The sequence below is a fragment of the Coccomyxa subellipsoidea genome (genome assembly GCF_000258705.1).
Source record: "Coccomyxa subellipsoidea C-169, whole genome shotgun sequence".
NCBI lineage: Eukaryota > Viridiplantae > Chlorophyta > Trebouxiophyceae > Coccomyxaceae > Coccomyxa > Coccomyxa subellipsoidea.
Genome location: NW_005178038.1, coordinates 2,887,969 through 2,908,718, shown reverse-complemented (window position 1 = coordinate 2,908,718; position 20,750 = coordinate 2,887,969). Strand labels below are relative to the sequence as shown.

General features: G+C 51.7%; 3 protein-coding genes across 3 annotated transcripts; 2 read left to right on the top strand and 1 right to left on the bottom strand.

Annotated features, from left to right (window-relative positions):
* The first annotated feature begins 1,768 nt into the window (after positions 1 to 1,768).
* COCSUDRAFT_32873 (hypothetical protein) lies at positions 1,769 to 2,894 on the top strand. Its single transcript, XM_005649427.1, has 3 exons — positions 1,769 to 1,931; positions 2,262 to 2,413; positions 2,638 to 2,894. Exons 1-3 carry the CDS (start codon positions 1,859 to 1,861, stop codon positions 2,695 to 2,697), a joined length of 285 nt encoding a protein of 94 aa, XP_005649484.1. The 5' UTR covers positions 1,769 to 1,858; the 3' UTR covers positions 2,698 to 2,894.
* Positions 2,871 to 6,465, bottom strand: COCSUDRAFT_47016 (hypothetical protein; the record flags this gene model as incomplete). Its single annotated transcript, XM_005649426.1, has 7 exons — positions 2,871 to 3,467; positions 3,738 to 3,892; positions 4,365 to 4,497; positions 4,933 to 5,157; positions 5,415 to 5,542; positions 5,782 to 5,984; positions 6,263 to 6,465. The coding sequence occupies 7 exons, from the start codon at positions 6,463 to 6,465 to the stop codon at positions 3,306 to 3,308; spliced, it is 1,209 nt and encodes a 402-aa protein (XP_005649483.1). The 3' UTR covers positions 2,871 to 3,305.
* A 1,255-nt stretch (positions 6,466 to 7,720) lies between these two features.
* Positions 7,721 to 20,744, top strand: COCSUDRAFT_47015 (Zn-dependent exopeptidase; the record flags this gene model as incomplete). Its single annotated transcript, XM_005649425.1, has 20 exons — positions 7,721 to 8,087; positions 8,883 to 9,046; positions 10,789 to 10,883; positions 11,287 to 11,419; positions 11,920 to 12,099; positions 12,378 to 12,465; positions 12,579 to 12,619; positions 12,961 to 13,028; positions 13,462 to 13,594; positions 13,855 to 13,873; positions 13,993 to 14,053; positions 14,172 to 14,205; positions 14,653 to 14,832; positions 15,184 to 15,306; positions 15,715 to 15,932; positions 18,128 to 18,258; positions 18,428 to 18,534; positions 18,997 to 19,125; positions 19,513 to 19,737; positions 20,233 to 20,744. 20 exons carry the CDS (start codon positions 7,721 to 7,723, stop codon positions 20,395 to 20,397), a joined length of 2,661 nt encoding a protein of 886 aa, XP_005649482.1. The 3' UTR covers positions 20,398 to 20,744.
* Positions 20,745 to 20,750: the final 6 nt, after the last annotated feature.

The following is a 20,750-nucleotide window of genomic DNA, read 5'->3' as shown; positions in this document are numbered from 1 at the left end:
AGAGGGGTCCCCCCGCTGCCAGCCTTGCCCACAGCTGCAGCCGCCTGCGGGGGGCCCGGCCCCTCGCCCCTCTGCTGCTCCTCAGTGGAAATTGCTGTAGGCCCTGCTAATGTACTCTCTCCTTGCTGATGCTGCTGCTGTTGCTTTTGTGTTGCAGCTTCTGGCTGCTGCATGCTGGGTTGGGAAGTTGTGGGAAAGTTGCCAGGTGGCTGGCCAGTTGCGTAGATGGATGTCAGTGCAGCGTTTAGTCTCGAGCGGCCCCCAGACAGCGCTGCAAGGGATGCCTGCTCTATGTCCCGATCCAAATCCGCCCCGTCCTGTGAAGAGCAGTGAATGACGCATTCAAATTACTGATTGTATGCATTGTTGCCGCGATGAACCTCCTGGAAAGGTCGACGACAATGGCTGCTGTTTGCATATTGATTGGAAAGATGCATTGCTTAACAACAGGTGACAAATGACAACATGAACACGGCATTTGAAACTTTCTACCATGCTTGGGAATTAGTCATACTTTCTTTGAACAGCTGTGGTGGCGTTCGCAATGCGGCTGTCGCAGTAACGGGTACATGCTCTGTGCATCAGCCCTGTGGGTTGCTGTGGGGCACCAGGGGAACCACTCACCTCATCAACATTCATATCAGCTCCGCTGCTGCTGGCAGAGTCCCCACTGCTGTAGCTGGTGGTAGGGCTGGGCTCATCTGGGTCCCTTCCATGCTGCCTTTTGCGCAAATGCTGGTGCTCGATTGCCTGTGGCCAAGCCACATCTCAGGCCGGCCGATGCATGCATGCAGATGACTGACAAGACATGCTCTTGCAGCATTTATGTATCATTAATGGAGCAATGGTGGTGTCACTGAAGATGTGTGCACAGGAGTTGGCCTCAGGATGTGAATTTGGCCCAGGAAAGGTCGTACAACATGCAGGAGAATCCTGAGCAGCGGGCGCCGACAAGTCCCCAATGTAGATAGGACAGGGGGATGGCAATACCTGCAGCTGAGCTTCAGAGTTCACAGTGCTGCTCTTCTGTCTAGCTTGTCCAATTGCGCGTTCCACCTGCTTGATGAAGACAGCCCTTTGCCGCCGCTGATACTCCGGGTATGCAGCCCTCAGGTGATCTGCCACAGATACGATATCCCCTAGCTCGCCGCTCTGCAGATAGAACAGCCTGATGTCAGAGCGTATCCTGCATATTCCTTTGAAAAAACATATGGTATGCAGTAATGTGGTGCAATGACAAGAGTAGGATGGGGTCTGAATAGCACCTTCGCGTAGTCTTTAACCCGCCTCTCTAAAGTGCGGTCTTGTATACCGGTCGATCCTTGTCTTTGCCCGCTTTTGTTGCCCTGTGCTCCGGCCATTCTCATTCACGCAGCCTCCAGATGGCTGACATGCATCTGTGGGCGCATGCAATGCCCATTTTTACAAGCCTTCCATAATTTTCCTCTTATTATCTTGAGAAAGCATACAGATCGTGCCCTTAGCTTGGCATAAAACAGCAAAAGGCAAAGCTAGTCGGAGTAAACGTGGGCACAAAGTCTCCATTCAGGTCATATGGTGCCAGAACAATTCCTGAGCTTGCAAAGATCACCAAATGATACAGATCCTTTATTCTAGGTAGTGGTACTCGATCAGAACGACAAATATAAGGTGCCGAACCAAAATTCCGGAAGTCGGTGTCGGAGTTTAGCTCGTCTTTGCCGGCGTTCCTAACGAAGCTTTGGTGGAAAGGACGAGATCACCCATGTTGCCAAAGTTTGGGGCAGCAGGGGAGGCAGTCGTAGTTCCTGCAGCACAGGAAAAGGCAATACCGAACGCAGGTATTGTGTGATAGAAGGGTAGAAGGGGCGCTGAAGCCATGTCCAAGTTTGCCCAGGGCCTCTCGAAGTTGAAAGTGGGGGAGGTTCCTGCCTACGTCTCAGACCATGCAGGTTGATCCCGATCTTATATTCTGTCACACTTCTCAGGAGATGTTAAACTCACTGCTTTGATTGCCAACTTCGCACTGCTTGCTAGGTCTGAAAGGACATTTCCAAGAGAGTTGCATTCAATTGAGGAGCTAGGAGTCCATCAAGAATGGCCACAGGAACAGTTAGCACATCTAATCGCTGAAGTGCTCCGCTTTCTCAGCCTTTCTACACGTGCTTGCCATGGTAGCTTTAGTTGGGATTAATCTCTTTGGTTTGCGCTTCTCTACGAGCGGTAGTCCTGGACCTGATATTGCAATTGTAAATTGAATCAACCCTGGTGAATCGATGCAGGAAAGCACTGGACACCGTCAAAGGTGAATCAACGGACCTTTGACTTCCTGCACAAGTACAAGGAGAAGTATATCGACACTGGCAGCATTAAGCCCCTCACAGACGTTATGATCGGCCTCTTCTTTTTCTCGTACGCTGTTGCCTGGCCACAGGTGAGGCAATCTTGTTCTGCATTTGCCAGTAAGGACAGATTTTGTCCTGCGTGTGCTTACATTTCACGCACAGGAATTTGCTGCACTGAGTTGAGTGACCCCTCCAAGCCACATACGCCATCTTCTCAACCTCGAAAACCCAACAGTGTTTAGAGTATGGCATGCATGGTGACGTTCCAGCATGTACCGACTGGCGCTAATTGTGGTGCTGGTATGTGGTGCAGGAGTACAAGCACATGAAGGCTGAAGAGAAGGCTAAGCTAGAGGGCAAGGCAGCTCACTAGTGGAGCACTGAGAGGCACAGCGCTAGTATGTGTGATCTGCTCCATCCAGTGATGATTCACTCCTGTCAAAGATGGCAGACAGAGACCTTAGGATGGATCTTTGAGCAGCAGCAGAGGATGGGCTGTGCTTGGTGTGCTCGGATCATCCTTAGCATTCTGTAAGGAATATTTCTGGATCAAACATTATATGCTACAGGATCCCTCTGAGGGATGCATCCTACAGTAATAGCTCTTGTGGGACCTTTCAAGCACATGAACTGGAAGTCTCATGCCACACTCTGACTCTTCTCTAGGCAAAGTCAAATGTGTCTAAAGCTATCCACGAAAAGCTCACAAACGGGTCCCTTCGCCGCCCGATGCCAGACATATGTATGTCGTTGTATTTGCTCTCGATCAACAACCAAGCATGCACTTTGCAATCAGTAGGCTCCATACCTCGCCACCAAACAAACTCCCAAGCAATGCTTACAACTGTGCTCCCACTGAGACCTCTACGAGGTTGCCTTGCGAAAAACCCAGCCGGTCATGGGCCTTCAATTTATCACACAAGGCTCTGTGAAACAAAATCCGGAGTTTCCCTGACAAGGAGTGATCCCAGGATAGAGCTCTCAGCCGGCGCTGCGCACGCGCAGATCCAGCAGCTCAACAGAGTAGACCTGCGCGGCTGCGCTTGAGAACGTGGGCAAAGGCGCCTGGCGGCTGATGTGATCCAGCACACCCCCGAGCGCCGCAACCTTCTGGGACACCTTCACATCATCTGCCACCTGCTCCTGCACAGGCAGCATGACAATCACCCTCAAATTCCTGTCCGATCATCCATATCCTTGACATATTCAATGCAGAACATTGGCTTTAGCTGCTTCAATTTTCGAACATATATTTTTGACCTTACGCACACTTCCCTGCTAGCAGGAGCAATAAAGGCAATATGCCAGCAGTATGCGAGAACATGCATGGGCCAAGCCACACAGTCTGCATTGGACTCGGGGCAACGGTTCAAAATGAGCTTGGCGCCATTAGTAATCCACAGTCATGATTACCTGCAGCGCCAGCAGGGCAGTGAGAGCCTGTTTAGGCTGGCCGGCCAGCGTCACGAAATGTGCGTCGAGTACCGCAGCCGCCCAGCGCAGCGCGTCGCCCAGCGTCGGCAGCGCAACGCCAAGCGGCAGCGTCGACGGCTGATGCGAGACCGCACCTGTGCCAACAGATAAGAGTTGATTGTATGCTGATATCGAAGCAGAGCGAGCGCCAAAAGTAAGGAGGAATGGCTGCCTGCCAGTGTAAGTGGAACATGTGAAACATACAAGACGCCTCCGGAACAGAAGCACACTACAACAAATTATAACCAGTAGGAATACCTCCAAATAGGCGCGTGTTCAGCCATCTTTTAAATGTAAAAAAGCCCATGGTCGTGTCAAAGCACAAAGGGCCAGATTACATGTGCCCTGAGGATCTTCCAGACCACATTCATGTTTGCTGGGAGATTCTGGATCCCTGAATTAGAATCTTGCAGCAATTTTCACTTGCTCCCTTGCGCATGCCAAGCTCAAGCAGATTTGAATACAGTGCTGCTTGTGTGTGTCAGGACACGGGAGGTTTGATCAAGCTGGGCTTGCTGTGCATGCTTGAATGCATCTGACGATCAGAAAGGAAGAGACGAAGCTGACCGGGCTGGTGCGTGGCCCATTTGGAGAGGTACGCCGTGAGGCGGAGGACCTGCGGTGCCCTGAGCTTGCGCAGAGCCGCCAGAACGACGGCGTTGTCATGGCCGCCCGCCACCATGGCATGCAAGCATACCTCCTGCACATGTTTTCGTACGCATCAATTGCCAGCTCATATTGCAATCGTATGCTGAAAATTTGGTGGCACTCGTGTCCATCCTCTGCTGAGGATGACAATCATGGGCTTGCTAAGCGTTGGCGAACAATCCTATCATAGTGTCCTGCACGAAGAGACCTTAGGGAGGATGTCAAATAGATGCTGCGGCGCCTCAGTGAGGATACAAATGAAGCCTCACCCTCACCTTCCCAGAAGCTTGCAAGCAACCAACACTGTGTGCTCGAGAGCATCAGATTTATACCATCACCAAGGGGCCACAGCAGCCGCCTAAATATCCTCTAAAATGCTCTCTGCATAGATACTGAGAAGACTACCGGAACATGAGCCTCTAAATATAAGAAACCTCATAAGCAAGACCCTGCTCTATGACCAGTAAAAGACTTTCATGTTACGCACCTGCGGAGTGAAGCCCTCAACAGCTGCGACAACGGCCTGCGCAGATGCCAGGGCTGCCTCGTGGAGCCCCTCCATGCCAATGGATGACTCAGCAGCGGCCACCGCTGACTCAGCCGCCTCGCTATAGTGGCGCTGCCACGCGCACAGCTCCCTCGGGAACCGCGTGCGCTCGGCAAGCAGCACCTCCAGCGCAGCCGCCACATCAGCAGGTGACATATCCACAGCCTGCATGCAACGGTAAGATCAGAAGAACTGTGTGATGCTAAATTAGTATGATCCTTGTTCCCTCTGCTGATGTCTGTGTCACAAACTCTGTAGGACGCACATGGCAGCTTTGACATGCTCCAGGCACTACAGTGATCATCAAAGGACATACTGCTCCACTGTCTTGGAATCTGCATGTGGCAGCTTTGCTAGGCGTGCTACGTTATAAGCAACGTCTATGTGCAAGAAAAATGGCGGGTTGGGTACATTATGCTCACCTGGCAGAGAGCGCAGGCGAGCAGTCTGTACTGGCCAGACTCCGCCATGGAGGCAACTAAGCTGGGACACCGCTCGAAGGCGGCCAGGTTCCTCTGCTCAGCAAGCCCATGGAGCACCTCCCAGTACCCTGTGTCAATGCAAGACAATAGCATCATCTTGGGGTCGGCCATTACTGGGTGCGCACATGGGTGCGTATAGTGAAGACAAATGGTCTATATTGCCCTGAATATGCCAATGCCATTCCTCTTTGCATCTGCAGACATCTGAATACACTTCAGTGCACACTGAATACCAGGGCTCAGCAGAGCCTTCAAAGATCATCAGCAGCGAAGAATGGGTCTGAACTACTGTCTGCACTGTGCTCACCACTCTCTGCGCAGCGCTCGACAAGCTTCTGCAGCAGCTGCTGGGAGGGAACCCCGCCGGATGCCGCGGTGCGCTGCATTATGTCCTGAACAAGCTGTGCTGCCACGTCAGCGGTGGGCAGGCTCCCTGGCTGCGCCAGCTGCGCAGCTGCTTCCCTCTCAAACCTGTGGTCCTCTGCAATCGCCGCTGCCGCCCTCTCCCACCTGCAAGTCATCCCAGGTCAGACGCCAGCCACCCTACCCGTATGTAAATTTCCCATTTGTTTCCAGAATATTACTTTTCTGTACCCCAATGTCGGAGTCAGGATGGTCTTTGCATCCCTGCTTGCCATGTTGGGTGCGTCATGTTGGGTGCTTTTATATTGGCAGGTCAGGGTGCAGATGCAGAATATCATTGCACCCACCAGTACTCCTGACACATCACCAAGCCAAAATTGCATGAAAGTCTTAACAGATGTATATGCCCGCACAAGCTCCCTCACCTCTGAATGTGCTCTAGCTCCAGTGGCACAGCGATGTCACCCACATGCGGCCGCAGCGGCAGAGCCGCAGCCGCCCCAATCCGCGCCCATGCTGGCCGGCTGTGATCGTGTGGCGGCGGCTCTGCGGCAGCTGCCGCGGCAGCCGCTAGCGCACGGCTCGGCTGCAGGGCAACCGCGTTGTCTGGTGAGAGGGCACCCACCATCGCTGCCAGAATTGGCGCCTCCACCTGCGAAGAGAGCTCCAACTTGTGGGCCCTTTCCTATGACCTGAGGCGCTTGAAGGGGATATAAGAACTTACAGTGTTTTTCGTAGCACGGCTTCAAATCACGTAAGGCTGAAGCTAAAGATGGAGAAGAGGACAAACAGTCCAATGCCAGTGTAAGGCTTCATAATCCTCACATTAAATCTGCCACACAAGGACAACATCCTGTAGATGTATTGTGAGAATTATTTCACCTTGGCAAGTAGATCGCCCGCCTTGACACTCCTACGCTGCCCGATCTGCTTATGCAAAGATTAAAAAACCATGCAGGGACATCGGAATCTATTCCTCTTTCCTAGTAATGCTTAATAAAAGCCACGTATTGTATCGGAAAGGTTTCTTGCAAATCTACCGTGACAATTCCTTAGCTTTGGCTAGCACCAGCCAAGATGTAAGCTGACGCTTAGACTGGCGGCTTCCTGACTGCAGGATGCCCGGTGGCCCTAGCAGATCATATCTGAGAATACACAGCAGACTACGGCAGTCGCTGGGGAGTTAAAATTTCTCTTCGGGGAAAGGGATGGGAATCTTTTGTTGGTTGGTGGTGGGGGTAGCGTATCCTAGCTCCATCACGCTGCAGCTTCCAGGAAGGCCGAAGTTACGCGCAGCGTTACATGAGGAGCGTTCCGGAATGTGGCATACAACTGCACGGACAGCGGCATTCTTCAAATCGCTGTCAAAATGCTGAAGAATAAACGGATGAGTGCTGCGGCCATGACACACTACTGCCTGCCGTTCTCATGTACAAAGGAACGAAGCCTGCGGGTACCTTCTCACTTCTATAAAAGGAATTGCGTGCAACGTTTGAATGCACCCCTATTGGACATGAACATCACCGCTTCCTTTGATCTCAATCGATTGCCAATCGTTGTATTTGTTTATCAGGATTCGTGGCTGACAGTCGAGGGCCAGAAATGGGAGCAAGACGGCACACCGTACAGTAAAATAAATGAAGCAAAGGATACCAGCGATCCCATCATGCCAGAAGCGAGTTCACTGTCGCTGGCGTCCTGCTCCGTGTCGGAAGTACCCTCGTCACCGGCGCACGGACTCGTAAGCATCTCGCGGAGATGGGTCATATCCCAAAACGATACTCACATTTTCGAGCTCATATTTACTGAACTGATTGCTTTACAGGCTCCTGAACACAGTTTTCTGGGCATTGGTGAACAGTCCTGAAGGTTCAGCCAAATGCATGCAGGACCCGCTCTCACTGGACATCCCGTACTGCCCGGCTCCAAGGCACAGGCGCAGGAGCCTGCAGAGCCCCCTACGCAGCAACAGCAGCGGCCCACTTGACTTTGCAGCCATCCATCCGTCCTCAGACTCAGCGGACCTCATTGAAGTGAATGAGCCGCTAGACCCGGAGCAGAGCAGCAGCTTGTTGCACCTGCGCCGCCCTTGCTCCCCATGCCAGTCTGAGGTGTTCATAAGAGCGAGCCACTCAGACCTGCCAGACAGCAACACTGTGGAGACCGGACTCTTCTCACACAGTGAAGAGATCGCACAGAGCACAGCGAGTGAGCTGCAGAGGCAGGCTATAACGGAGGCTGGCGGCTGCGGTGAGTCACTGGACAGCCTCACGTGCATGTGCCAGAAGTGGCGCAGCTTTGGCGAGTTGACCCCCCTCGGCTGCTACGCACAGCAGCCGCACCCTTTCACTGGGGAGAACAGAAAGTGGCTGCAAGGCGATGAGAGATCCTGTGTGAGTACGCACACCAGCAGCACAGCAAGGCTCCTTGCAAATCACAGCCGGGATGGGTCTGCAGACAAGGGGCAAAGGAGCAGCAATGAGCAGGGTGCAGCAATGCTACCAAGCATCTCAGCAAGCGCGCAGCCGTACAGAGCACAGAGGGGTGCGATTCACCGCAGCAGCTGCTCTCAGACTGACAGCACTAGCAGGAGCGTGCGCCGCGGACAAGGGGTGTCAGGCCGTGGACATGTTACTAGTCTGCCAGTACAGGGCAGAGCGCGTGTGCACTCAGCAGGGGACAGCGCCAGAGCAGGCAACCAGGAGAACCTTCCTCACAACATTTTACAGGACAGTGCAAGGCGCAGGCCGCCACACATTGGATTGAATGGCGGTAGCCCACAAGCTGAAGACTCATGGGCCCCTGTGACAGGTACTCTTCATGGTAGCTGCCATAGCAACTGGCAAGTTTGTAGAGAGTGTGCTATCTACTGTTAAAGCCTCTGGCTTAATAGCTCTCACTAGAGACTCAGTGGCCTCTCTCTGTTGAGGCCCCTTAGAATGTTTGAGTTGGGGTAAGCCGGCATGCAGCTAAATAATTCATTTGGATTCACAGCAACGATACCATTGCCGCTACATAACCGTCATCGCATGCATATGGTTGCAGGCTCATCACCAGCCCCGCAGCCGCGCAGCCGCCGCAGCACCCGCAGCGACGGCAGCGGGGGCCGGCGGCTATCCGGGGATGCACCTGCATACATGCAGAGCACCGCGTCCGTGCGCGCCAAGCAGAGCAGCCGGCGGGAGCAGCCGAATGCCAAGCGCTGGACTGTGGGGTGATCAACAAAATTGCAGGAACTGTATGGGAATCAAATATTACCTGACCCAGTTTGTCAAGATGTTGTAAAGAAGGATTGATATTGCGACAGAACGCCGAGCGCTGGACTGTGGGGTGATTTACTGTGGTGTTACAGTGTCACAGCACCGGTGAGGGGCCACAGATTGTCCATCTGGGCTGCAATACTGGATGACAGAACCCGGTGGGTTTGATGGCTTTGAGCAAGTCCATTAAGGCGAAGGGGATGTGGCAACCTTTCCATGCAGCTGGTCTGCAGATGCTTCTCGCCTGTAGAGATCTTGCAGGAACATCATGTAATTATCATTGAAGAACCCGTGATTTGGGCACGGGGAGGCTACAGGATCACCGTGCCGCCCTTTTTCAGGATCAAGACCTTGATGGTCCATGTGTTATGCATGACTGGAACATAGCACCGGTGACCCAACTGCCGTGACCGGGTACCCAGTGAGCTTTGTGCATTGGTTTCTGTGTTGAAGGGCTAGCTAGTATAGCTACTATATGTAGTAGCGGCAGCTGAAAATGGGAGCACCTGGAAAGGTCTTCATCATCCATCCTATAGCAACCTTACCTTGCAGCAGTGCAGAAGATCGTTCATGGAGGACTTTTGATTGATTCTTTGGCTCGAAAGAGGAGGAAAGAGTCTATCCCTGTATGAGGCATCCCCTGATTAAGCACGTGATGACGTACTGACGGTTGACGGTTGACGGTTGGCACGGGAGACCCCCGTGCCACAGGGAGCAGCGGACACCATTCAACACAGCCTCCATCTTTCAGAACAACGGAATTTGCGAAGGGCGATTATCCAATTCGTAGTGTTGGCCGACGAATTTGCTGTCAGAAGCAGCAACGTTTGGTCAGGTAGACTCACACATCTGCCATACCTCGACACAGGAGTACGGCTTCGATGTCGTCGCTCTTGCTGAGCGCCTTGTGCGTCGGAGTTGCCGTTCTTAGCCATATTCATGTTCAAGCCTTCAGGTAGGCCCTGTACATGAGAGAACAATGCTGTATTCTGGGGGCAAAGGTCCACCCCATCTTGCGATATACAACTGGGAATTGGCCAACCTTGTACATGATAGGCCACCTGTGACTGAGTTTGCAACCCTTCAGCCGTATATCATGAGGATTAGGCAGCGCAATAAGCATATCAGGGCAGCGATCCTGTGGAAAACCATTTAAGCGCGATAGCGTGATACACTCCCATGGGATCCCAATTTGCAGGCACGGAGACAGTCTGCCTGCTCACGGGCGAAGAAACTTGCTCTCAGACAAGCACACTGTCGCTACGGACCCCCATATCAATCCTCCATACATTCCGTTGTACTGGCAGAATCATTGGGCGCAGAACTATACAGTTCCCGTGAACAAAGCGACCAGCGTGCAAGTCACCGATAAGTTTGACAGCGGCTTCCGCATTGCTGTAGGTTGCATTTCCTATCGCATAGTCTGCCTGGCACCTGTACACGGTGTTCAAGACGGTTCAAACTGAAGTGCTTCTGCATGGCACTTGCACTTGACACAGGCAATTGAATTTAAGGGGTCCTTGAGCTGGGGCACATTCCCGTGGCGTTAACGTTATTCGGATTTTGTTTTGAAAAGTAGTTTATGCACGAAAGCTGTTGCGCTGTGAAGGCAGCAGACCACGAGAGTTAAAAGGTGGCCATGGCGCATGCTACTGAGCCAGGAGGATGTGAAGTTTGAATGGTGCGCACAGAACTCCGTGGTGCTGACCGGACCAGGAGGAGCTCTGATCGACATCAACATCACAGCCGACCCCTTGAGCCCCGGAGAGGGCTACTACTTTGGAGGGTTTGCCCTCTGCTTCAACCTGCCTTTGTTCTCACTGCCCATCCGCTCAATAGCACCCTTGACAATCCCATACCTAAGGCCTGAGAGTGCCAGCCCTCGTTCTTCAGGGAGCAGGCGAGTCAATGCACAGCAAGGACTAGAGATAGTCCGCACATAGGCACTTGATTGACTAATTGGTAGTATCTACTCTTCATTGATCTGTGAGCTTCTGGCTCTCTGGAGCTCCCGGCCCTTGTATCTGCAGCTCAATATGAAATTTGGCAGGCCACATCCTGGCGCGCACACATTGGCGAGCACCTCCCCAGCACTGGCATGACTTACCACCCCTGTAGCGTAGGCAGCAGGCAATGGACATACATCAAAAGTGATATAATGTTACAAAGCTGCACCGTATGTGGTGCAGGCGGTTCTTCTTCAGGGTTACAAATGCTCGGGGTGTGCCCCTTACGGTCCGCATTCTAAATGCTGACTACCCCTATGACTGGCCCCCCAACTACTCTGTCCGCGCCACCTACGACCGCGAATTCTGGTTCCAGGTCTGTTATGCCCAGACTTCCCTAGAATTTGAGGACTATCGTGAAAAATGCTGCTTATCCCGACTGCCTGCATGCTTGTGTTTGCGTTAATGCAGCTGAGAATCGCTGCAGGTCTGACATCCCCAGTCTTCCATAGCATATCAAGTGCTTCCATGCACTCAGTGGCACATAGGCTTTCACCCGGGACATCCCGTTCTCTGCATGCTTGGGTTTGGTATTGATTCAGCTATCAAGCAGTCTTCTGCTGGCAGTTTTCAACTAGTGTCTGGTAGCGAGACCATCCAATGGTTATGAAGCAATCAGAAACTTCACCCGTGAGCTGACGAGCTCCAACAAACATTCCTGAACTCACAATTGCGCCGCAACATCTCTGTTGCTGTAGGCCTCGTGCCCATCTCAGCAAAGACTGGCAGCTTCCTGCGGCTTCCCTTGGAGCAGTATAGCTCTGTGCAAGCCGGCACCAATCTGACTGTGCTTACATGCATGTGTGACATCCTCAGGTCGCCACCGGATACACCTTCCTCAACGATTTGCAATTTGACGGCGCCCGGGGCATTCTGGAATTCCAGCTCACTCCCACAGAAGACGTCGTGTACTTTGCCTCCTGGGCAGTGCACACTTACGAGCGCGAGTCCCTCAATGTGGCCCGCTGGATCAAGAGCCCCTCTGTCAAAGTCCAGGTGGGCGCTTGTGCTCATGCAAATAGTCAGTGCCAACTAGACATGCGGCGTCAATGCCTGCATCATCAAGACAGGGGTGACTGAAGAGCACATAGGTATACTTGTAACCGCTAGCACCTCGTGATCAAGCGCCCAGCTCGGGTATAGGAATGGTGTCACTACAGGGTCTTGGAAAGCACGAGCCCTTGTCTCAATGATTTAGGTATTGTGCTGTCAGATGCAGCCTTCTGTTGGTGCAACGAGTCTGTGCAGTTACTGAAGTGGTTGTGTATGTGCAGACAATTGGACAGTCGCTGGACAACAGGGACATCCAGATGGTCATCATTGGATCCCCAGGCACCGGCCGCAACATCTGGGTGACCACAGGTGAAACATGTCAACAATTTGCCAAGCTGCACAGTGTGAGTCAGAAGGTCAAATACACCCAGAGCAAGATGACTTTGCATGCTGGTCAGTGCTGAAAGGACTGTGCCATGCAGGCCAGCATCCTTCAGAGCGCCAGGGCCCTTGGTTCGTTGAGGTGAGTTTTGCTCATCATTTGACCGATCTGCAGTCATAACATTGACATGCAGCAACAGAGAAGAAAGTCTTTTGCAATGCCATGTTTTAATTACCACTGGCATTGACTTCAATTATTGAGCTCAGAGGCCGACAAGAAGAGGACCATAGACCTTAGCAGCACAGCAGCAAGTCCCCACAGCAGGATCGCAACTTGCATGGTCCTGACAGCTCCTGAATTGAACCTGCCAATTACCTGGGAAGGACGCTGCTGTCTTTGTGGTGTTGCCTGCATGCAAGGCGCGTCTGAGCAGTGCAGGTATGAATATACACTCTGACAGGCTTGTGATGTGTTGGGTGCAGGGCCTCATTGATCGACTGATCGACAACACAGACCCAACCTCGCGCGCTCTGCTGCAGCGCTCTACCTGGTACTATCATACATATACGGATTTGTCATGGGCTGTCATCAAAACATTGCTGCAAGCACCTGATCTACGCGAATCGGAAGGGCATGTCGTGATGCAACAAAGAATTGGTTCAGGATCAGGGAGTCATACCAGGCCATTTTCTGCATTGCTGCATACATATCTGCATGGGACTATCCAAAGGCTCTGGCCGTAGGTTCACTTCAAGCCTGCTACAAGTGCTCCATGCATGCTGTCATGGGTAAATGCTTATACTTACGTCAGGGAGCCTTTAATACTGATAGTTCTGCCAAATCCAGGGGCTGAGATTTCTGCACATACTGCACCTGCTGTGCATGCTGTCTAGGTAGCCCTCGGTATCCCATACTCATCTACTTACTGAAGGCCAGAAGATAACGCAAGGTGTATGGCTCTGAGAGGATCGCATGTGTGGCAGGTATGTGGTGCCAAACATGAATCCGGATGGTAATTATCTGGGCTACCACCGCACGAACCGCAATGGCATCAACCTCAACAGAGCCTGGGGGCCGCGCACCACCTCTGACTCACCCGAGACCTTTGCTGTCCAGGTCAGCATTCTTGAGCTCTGACTTCCTGCTTTCTGCCTCTCTTTCCAAGCTACGCGACTGTTATGCGCAGTGACAGACAGCCTACAAGACCAATGAGCCTCAGGTGGCTCCCAAAAGGCATCTCAAATTTACCATAACAATAATCGACATGGCGCATGCAGTTTCCAATTTTGTTCTTCAGCTTAGAGAAAGCCTTTAAAACCAGTGCATGGCATATCCTGGTGATGTCTTTTTTAAGTGGGCTTTTTTGTGGTGCGTAGGCCGCCATGAATGTCTCAGGTTTGCAGCTGATCCCAAGCTCTGCTGTACTGCTTTGCTACAAATCTCTGCATTCATTGACTGCATTCATTGAAAGACCCCAAACATATCTGCAAGATCCAAATTCGTATGACATGCAGGTCAAAATCCTGACTTCTACATGGATATCCATGCCAACGAGCAGTGGGAATATAATTTCTGGTGCGCCGTCATTCTACTCTGCATGCACTTGCTCCGCAGCAACAAATGCTTTCTTCGCCGCTGCATGTGCAAATGTACCCTTTTCTATTTCTTATTGACCCTACCTGTGTCGCTGCAGGTTCTACCCTTCACCTCCAGGATTTGATGCCGAGGTAAGGGACAAATCTTATAATCCTCCTACATCATGCTCGCACCCTTTGTTGTCTTGAGCCCACGAGATGTTTGTGTGAGGCAGATTGCAGATGGCGGCTGGACAGCGCAAGAAATGCATTTGAAGCTGTGTGTTCCGAGGATCTGGCGGTTTAAACAAGGTGTTAGAATGTGTGGCGGCCTTCACATGCAGCTTGTCTGCAGGCGCACATTGCCTCTGGCAGGAACAGCGTGTATATTTTCATCGTTCTAACTATGTTTCAGAGAAGTGTTGGGATCCACCTGAGGCCTAGGTCCTTGAATTTTCACCCATTGGATCCAGGCCCATTCATGCACCTTCCGACGCATGCCCCACCACTAGTTGTCTTGCAGGCATTCTTTCACTGCCCAATTTCATCTCACAAGCTTCTGATGCGTCTGCAACATAAATATGCAATCTGTGCACGCAGGTCAACATCACGCGCTTCGCGTTCGAGAGGAACATGAAGGCGACAAACCCAGAGTATCTGGGGGAGGAGAGTGGGTATCTGCCACCAGATGACACGCTCCAGGGACCCACCTACTTCTCAGATGCCTACACAGCCAACAGGTTCCACTGCGTTGGCACAACCATGGAACTGACCATCAAGGTGATCAACCACCTGCAAAGCAGACACACTCAGTTCTGGACAGCTTGTGATAAGATGCCTGCGCACAACATCTGCAGTAAAACAAAACAGGTTCTGCCTCTGTCATGGTGATGTGCAAGATGTATGCGCTGGGCATGTCCTCCTTATTACCATATCCCTAAAATGCTTGATGACAGGCTTCTCTTTTTTTTCTGTCAGCGCTGCTGATGTGGCTGACATCAATGCCTGCCCGTTGCTCACTGCCTGCCCTCAAATTGCATTCTTGATCAATAAAATTCCAAAACGCTGACAAAGCTCTTCACGATATCCTACGCGTTGTTTATGAGAAGCTTCCATGGATTATGTGTTCAGGATCTGCCCTTCTCCAAGGATCCGGTGACCGGCTTCAGCCCACAGCGCGCCAAGAGCTGGGGAGCCCGAACTCTGGACGCCGTCCTCCTCACCCTTCCATATATTCGCAACCCCACGGGAGAGGTGCAACCCTACACCCACTTCTGCTGTGTAAACCCCTGCATGCACACCCCCCTGCTTTCCATGCAGTACTGGCATGCCTGCCTTGGGATCATCTGGGTACACAAGCAAGGTGAATCACAGAGAGGGTCACAGATGCATGTTTCGTACCAAGCGTGCTAGGTCTGGCAGCGTCAAAGCAAAAGAAACGCTGTTTATGTTGTTCCTAGACTGCTGACAAAGTGCTTGCCTGTGGTGGCCTTGCCATGATGACTGCTGTGCCTTTGTCTTCCAGCATTGTTCAGACAATGCACGCGCAGGACCTAAAAGGCAGAAAAGAAAGCTGTGTCATAGGACTGCTGTCCCTGGGCAATGCTCCCTTGCAGCAGTGTGAGTGCATAAGTGACCAGAGGTCTCTTGTGCTATGCTCAGGTGAACGTTACTCAGCCAACGCCCATCCCTCCCTACAGCCCAACTCCCTCCAAGGCGCCGCCCCCGTTGCTGTCCAAGGTTCAGGCAGTCAAAGAGAGCCTCAAAAACCTGACATCCGATATTACTGAGACTATCATCATCACTCCTGGACGTACGGGCTCGCCTGTGGCAGAGCTTCCTGGAGATCTCAAGGCAGTCTCAGACGCCATCCTGAAGGGGTGAGCCTCAACACATGCAAGGTGCTTTCACTCTCAGAATGAGACTTCTCGTGGAGTGCTATTTGGGGCAGTGTTCTCAGTATGCCCAAAAGTGGCCCCAAGTACCTGAACATACTGTACACGAAATACTGGGAGGCAGTGGGTGGGGATTTTTGTGGGTGCTGTCAAGGAGGCATTGTGCAAAAAGATAATAGGTGCAATAATCAGTCAACAACGATTCTCCCAAAATGGGGCACGATCTGAACTCGGTGGGAGATACACTTGCCATAGATGCTGGAAGCGAGTCCAGCAAGGCAGTTGCAGATCCATCAGACATTCTGAGTTTGATGGCAGACACACTTGCCACCTGTGTTAGCATTGAGTCTGTTAACCCAGATACAGAGTTGCTTTAGATAAAAGTCAAACGCTAGGGTCTTCCCTGGGGTGCTGGGGGGTACGGAGGGAGTCTCGAGGGTATTTGAGACTGTGATCTCCAAATCCCAGCGCTCTAAGGGTGAATACGCCAATTGCAATGCTTTCAGCAGGGTTCCTGGGAGACACCCTGCTGGGATGCTAAGGCTCCTTTACTTTCACCAGCTCAACACTAGTAAGTGGAGTGACATTTACAAATGCAGTGACTGAATTGCAAAGTTGAAGGCTTGACTCAATCTCACTGGCTCTGGGTCAAGCTCATAGGCAAATCCAGGCATTGGTATCCGTACAGGATTCAAGTTTTCAAAACATGTTATTATGCAAGATAAATTACAGGGCTTGGGTGCAAGCGGCGCTCAACATTAGGCGGTTGTACATAATTGATGGCTGGCGCCGCTCCTGGGCTGTTCTTGAGATCATATTTTTGATAAGAATCTGTCTCGGGTTCTGGATGTCCTATTCTTGGGCCGGTGTGTCACAAACTATGCGAGCGGCATGGTAGGCAGGTACTGAAGAATGATATTGTGATGTCAAAACGATGAAGTCAGGAAAGGGGTCTTTCTATTCTTTTGCACTGCTGTGGGCTCCTGCTTATTCTTGCTCTATTCAGCTGTCATGCTGTTTAAACAGCCGATTGTAGCTGTGCCTGGTATTTGGGTGCATTCTGGGTCTTGCTCTGGGAAGTCATGCTCAGTGTGTCGTATCTGGCAGTATTGCCAATTACTGGTCATGATTTGGGTCTATTTAATACACAGTTCAACCCAAATGGTTTGGGTGCTGTGTTGGTGCTGCTTTGGGTGTCTCTTGTCCGGTTTGAGAATATGTATGGCTCTGATACCGCTCTGTCTGTGCATGGCAAGGCTGGAGTATGCAAATGGGTGGCCACCTATGATGGGTTTGAGCTGCAACGCTGACACATTGATATGGACATTTGGAAGGCCTTTTCAGATTATGAGTAAAGGGGCACGTGGTACTCCCTCAAAGGGCCCGGTACATATTTTTTGAGCGGCAATGAACCATGTAAGTCACCATACTTTGAGAGTAAATTAAGTGCTTGGAACCTCCTCATGTAGAATATGCATGCGCATGCACATCATTCCGGCGGCACGCATGAGTGCCCATGCAGGCAATACCTTTGCAGCTGTAGCTTGTTTCGCATGAAACATCTAGCAGCCTTTGGACCTAAAATTGGCTGAGGAGCCAGCCGAAGCAAGCCTGGTGCTGCTGCAAGGGACCATGAAATGCGCGCTGCGATCACGTCAGCGTCCACGTGATGTTCTGGATCCATCCAGAAGGGCTTCGAGGACGTTCTGGAAGAAGATCGCGTAAGATATTGAAGTGCGACAGTCGGGCTCTCAAAACAATATATCAGAATAACCAACCTTGAGAGCTGCACCTTCCTTGATCGCACCAGCTATTCTGCCGTCAGTGGAGACGATGTATTGCTCGATGCCGTTCTTCGTTCTAGAGCAGTTGCTCGACCTGCCTGAAGACCAACCTGCGGTTCCGCAGACCTGCCGTTCTAGTGCGTCTTCTAGGTCGAGGTAAGCGTCACGACGCCCATGATGGAACAAAAAGTAAGCGCTGGAGGTGGACATCTCTTTTTCCGGAACGTTCTAGACATGCGCTGTCTCGAGCATCCTTGCTGAAGACCATCCATTGATCTGTCCTCATCCTCATTTCGAAGAGCTTGTGTCCATTAAATGTTATGCGAACGCTTCGACTAGAAGTTTTGTCTCGTTCTTCGAGGAGCAGGATGTAAGATGAGACAGTCGTGCTTGCAGGGGCTTCTGCGGTGGCCGTTACCCTTACGCTCAGCACAGCCCTCCCCGAGCTCGCACTCCTTCCCCGCCTCGCCAGGCGGTGGATCTTCGCGAGTTGAACGACGCCTACGTCATTTTTGTCGATGTCCCAGGTGAGGATCCTGTGTGCAGTGAAAGTCCCTTTGTGTAAGACGTGCTCGCATCACATCTTCTCCACGCACGGACTGACATTTTCAGATCGTAGAGCACTTGAACTTTAGCTAATGTATGGCTGTCTTGAGACGGGAGTCAGGCTAACTTTTTTCGTTCTGTGTTGTGCAGGCTTCTCCCGTGAGGATATAACTGTGAAAGTGGAAGACAAGAACCTCTTCATCTCTGCATCAGACAAGAGCAGCAACGGCGACCACAGCGCCGCAGGCCTCTCCAGGGTAACACACGCTCCTCTCTGAACCCCTTGACTTTGACGCTTGATACCCAATATCTTCCTGGCCTCCTGCTTCCAGCACTCTTTGTGAGTGTCACGGTCGGGTGTCTGGTGCCTCAATGTGCAAATCAGGGGCGGCATGCTGTGCTGTGCTGCAAGCCACCAAGTAATGTCACTACAGAAAATCATACAGCAAATAGCATGTTCCTGGCCAGTGGGATACGGCATATCCATGGTATATATCATATATATATACGGCATGATAGTGCTAAAATAGCATGTTTTTGGGATGCTGTATACATACAGAGCACCATGCCCACAGTTGAATGGCTCCTGCTCAATCTGGCAGCCTCAAACTAGCAGTTTGTCTACAGAAGAAACTTGCCTGGGGCAGGACTAGGAGGCATATCTTTATGTATAAGCAGTAGATTTATTCATGGTCTGACCAGATCAGGGGCGTGCGCAGGATCTGGTTGCTGAGAGGCAGCGCAGTGGAGTCAGGCGAAGCTGGCGGCTGCCCAGGGACGCCATCCTAGACGGCATCCACGCCAAAGTGACCAACGGAGAGCTCGTCATCATCGTTCCCAAGCGCAAGGTAATCATCCACCCTTTTAACAAACCCCTCTCGTCATGGCGAGAATTAGGCTTCATGGGATCGAGAAGCATGTCAGTTTCATGCTGTGCGCACATTTTGTCCCTGTTGTCTTGGCACATGCTTTGTGAGCTGAAATGCATGTCCTTGTATTTCATCTGCGCTATGGTAGCTGAGTCAGGATATGCCGTTCTTACGACTTGCAGATGCGGTATCAGGGCATCCCCTGTTGTGTCCAGCAGAGCTGTCCGGCAGAGTCAGTGACGCAACTGTGCTCTTCATTTCTTTTGCTGCCCAACACCAGAGCATGTCCCCCTGCCTTCATGCCTGCGCCTGCTGCTCTCTGTAAGCCCCAAATCTCTGACTGACAGTGTGCTTCTCTGCCTGCAGGCTTTCACCGTGCCTGTGTTGGGTGCCGACAGCAAGCCTGCCGCACTCATGGAACCTGCCAAGCAGTCAGCACTTCCTGCCGTGAGCGAAGCTGCGCCTGTTCTGGCAACGCCCTCGGAGCCAGCCTATGCTGAGTCACCCGCTGAGTCACCTGCTGCGGCTGTGGAGCCTGCGGTGGCTGTGGAGCAGGTGCCTGACCAGGACGCTGCCATGGCAGATGCTGAGGTGTGACCCTGACTCTACTTTAGTAATAAGAGTTGGGTGCTGTCCCCACTTGTCAGTGCAGCTCGCAGAGCTTGACTGGATTATAGCGGTCTCTGTCGACAGCAATGAGTGTTGTCAAGGACAATCTTCATCGGACTGCATCGAGACAAGTGTTGCCCTTATCTGCTGTACAGAATTTTCAATGCTGGTTGAGAGGTGTTCCATTATGGTCTTAGATATTATTTATTATTATTACTATACATTTTCCAGTCCTTAAGGACTAGGTGCGTCAAGCAACACCTGAGTTATTGCTCTCCAGTCTTCTCGGTTCTTGCACTTCCTCCACCAGTCATTTGGATGCCCCACTAGCATCAAGGTCATCTCTCACATACTTATTCTATTAGAAATATGTGCAGTGCAAATCCTGCATGCGTGCGCAAGTCAGCAGGGCAGCAAAACGATACATGCATTGTGAAGTTCATGACTTACAAGGAAAGCTTTGCGGTGCTGCTACAGGAGAGCGATGGCTCCTGGGAGGATCTGAGCGATGAGGAGAGGGAGGCAGAGGAAGCCGCCCGCCGCGCAAAGGGGAAGCTTCCTCTGGAGGGCCCTGTGTTGGAGGAGATTGAGCGCCAGGAGGCCGAAATGCGCGCCCAGCAGCAAGACAGTGACTCCGACTAGGGGCCGCAGCAAATTGACATTTCTGCAGGCAGCTCCTTTAGAGTAGTGCCTGATGGATACTGTGTTAGGAAAATTGATTCTCTGAGGATGGGGTGCTCCCGCATGAATGCAACCGATTCAAAAGATGGAATCTTGTATTTAGCGACTGCACTGAATTACAGTGTGTCTGATGCTGCGGACTTTTCTAGCCTTCAAGAAGCGTCGTTGTACTGTAGTTGTGCAGGGCTGGGAAATGTGCCAGTTAAAACTTACAGAGTTGTGTTTATATACATATATATGGAGCATTAGGCATGAGCGCTGAAAAATCAGGTGCCTTCTGTAATCTCACAAGGCAGTGCCTTCAAACTTCAAAG

What these genes read in the sequence shown, in the direction of transcription:
- COCSUDRAFT_32873 (XM_005649427.1), top strand. Translation starts at nt 1,859, where the DNA reads ATGTCCAAGTTTGCCCAGGGCCTCTCGAAGTTGAAAGTGGGGGAGGTT. An exon ending in CTACGTCTCAGACCATGCAG is followed by an intron (nt 1,932 to 2,261) that starts GTTGATCCCGAT and finishes GAATCGATGCAG; the next exon opens with GAAAGCACTGGACACCGTCA. An exon ending in ACGCTGTTGCCTGGCCACAG is followed by an intron (nt 2,414 to 2,637) that starts GTGAGGCAATCT and finishes TATGTGGTGCAG; the next exon opens with GAGTACAAGCACATGAAGGC.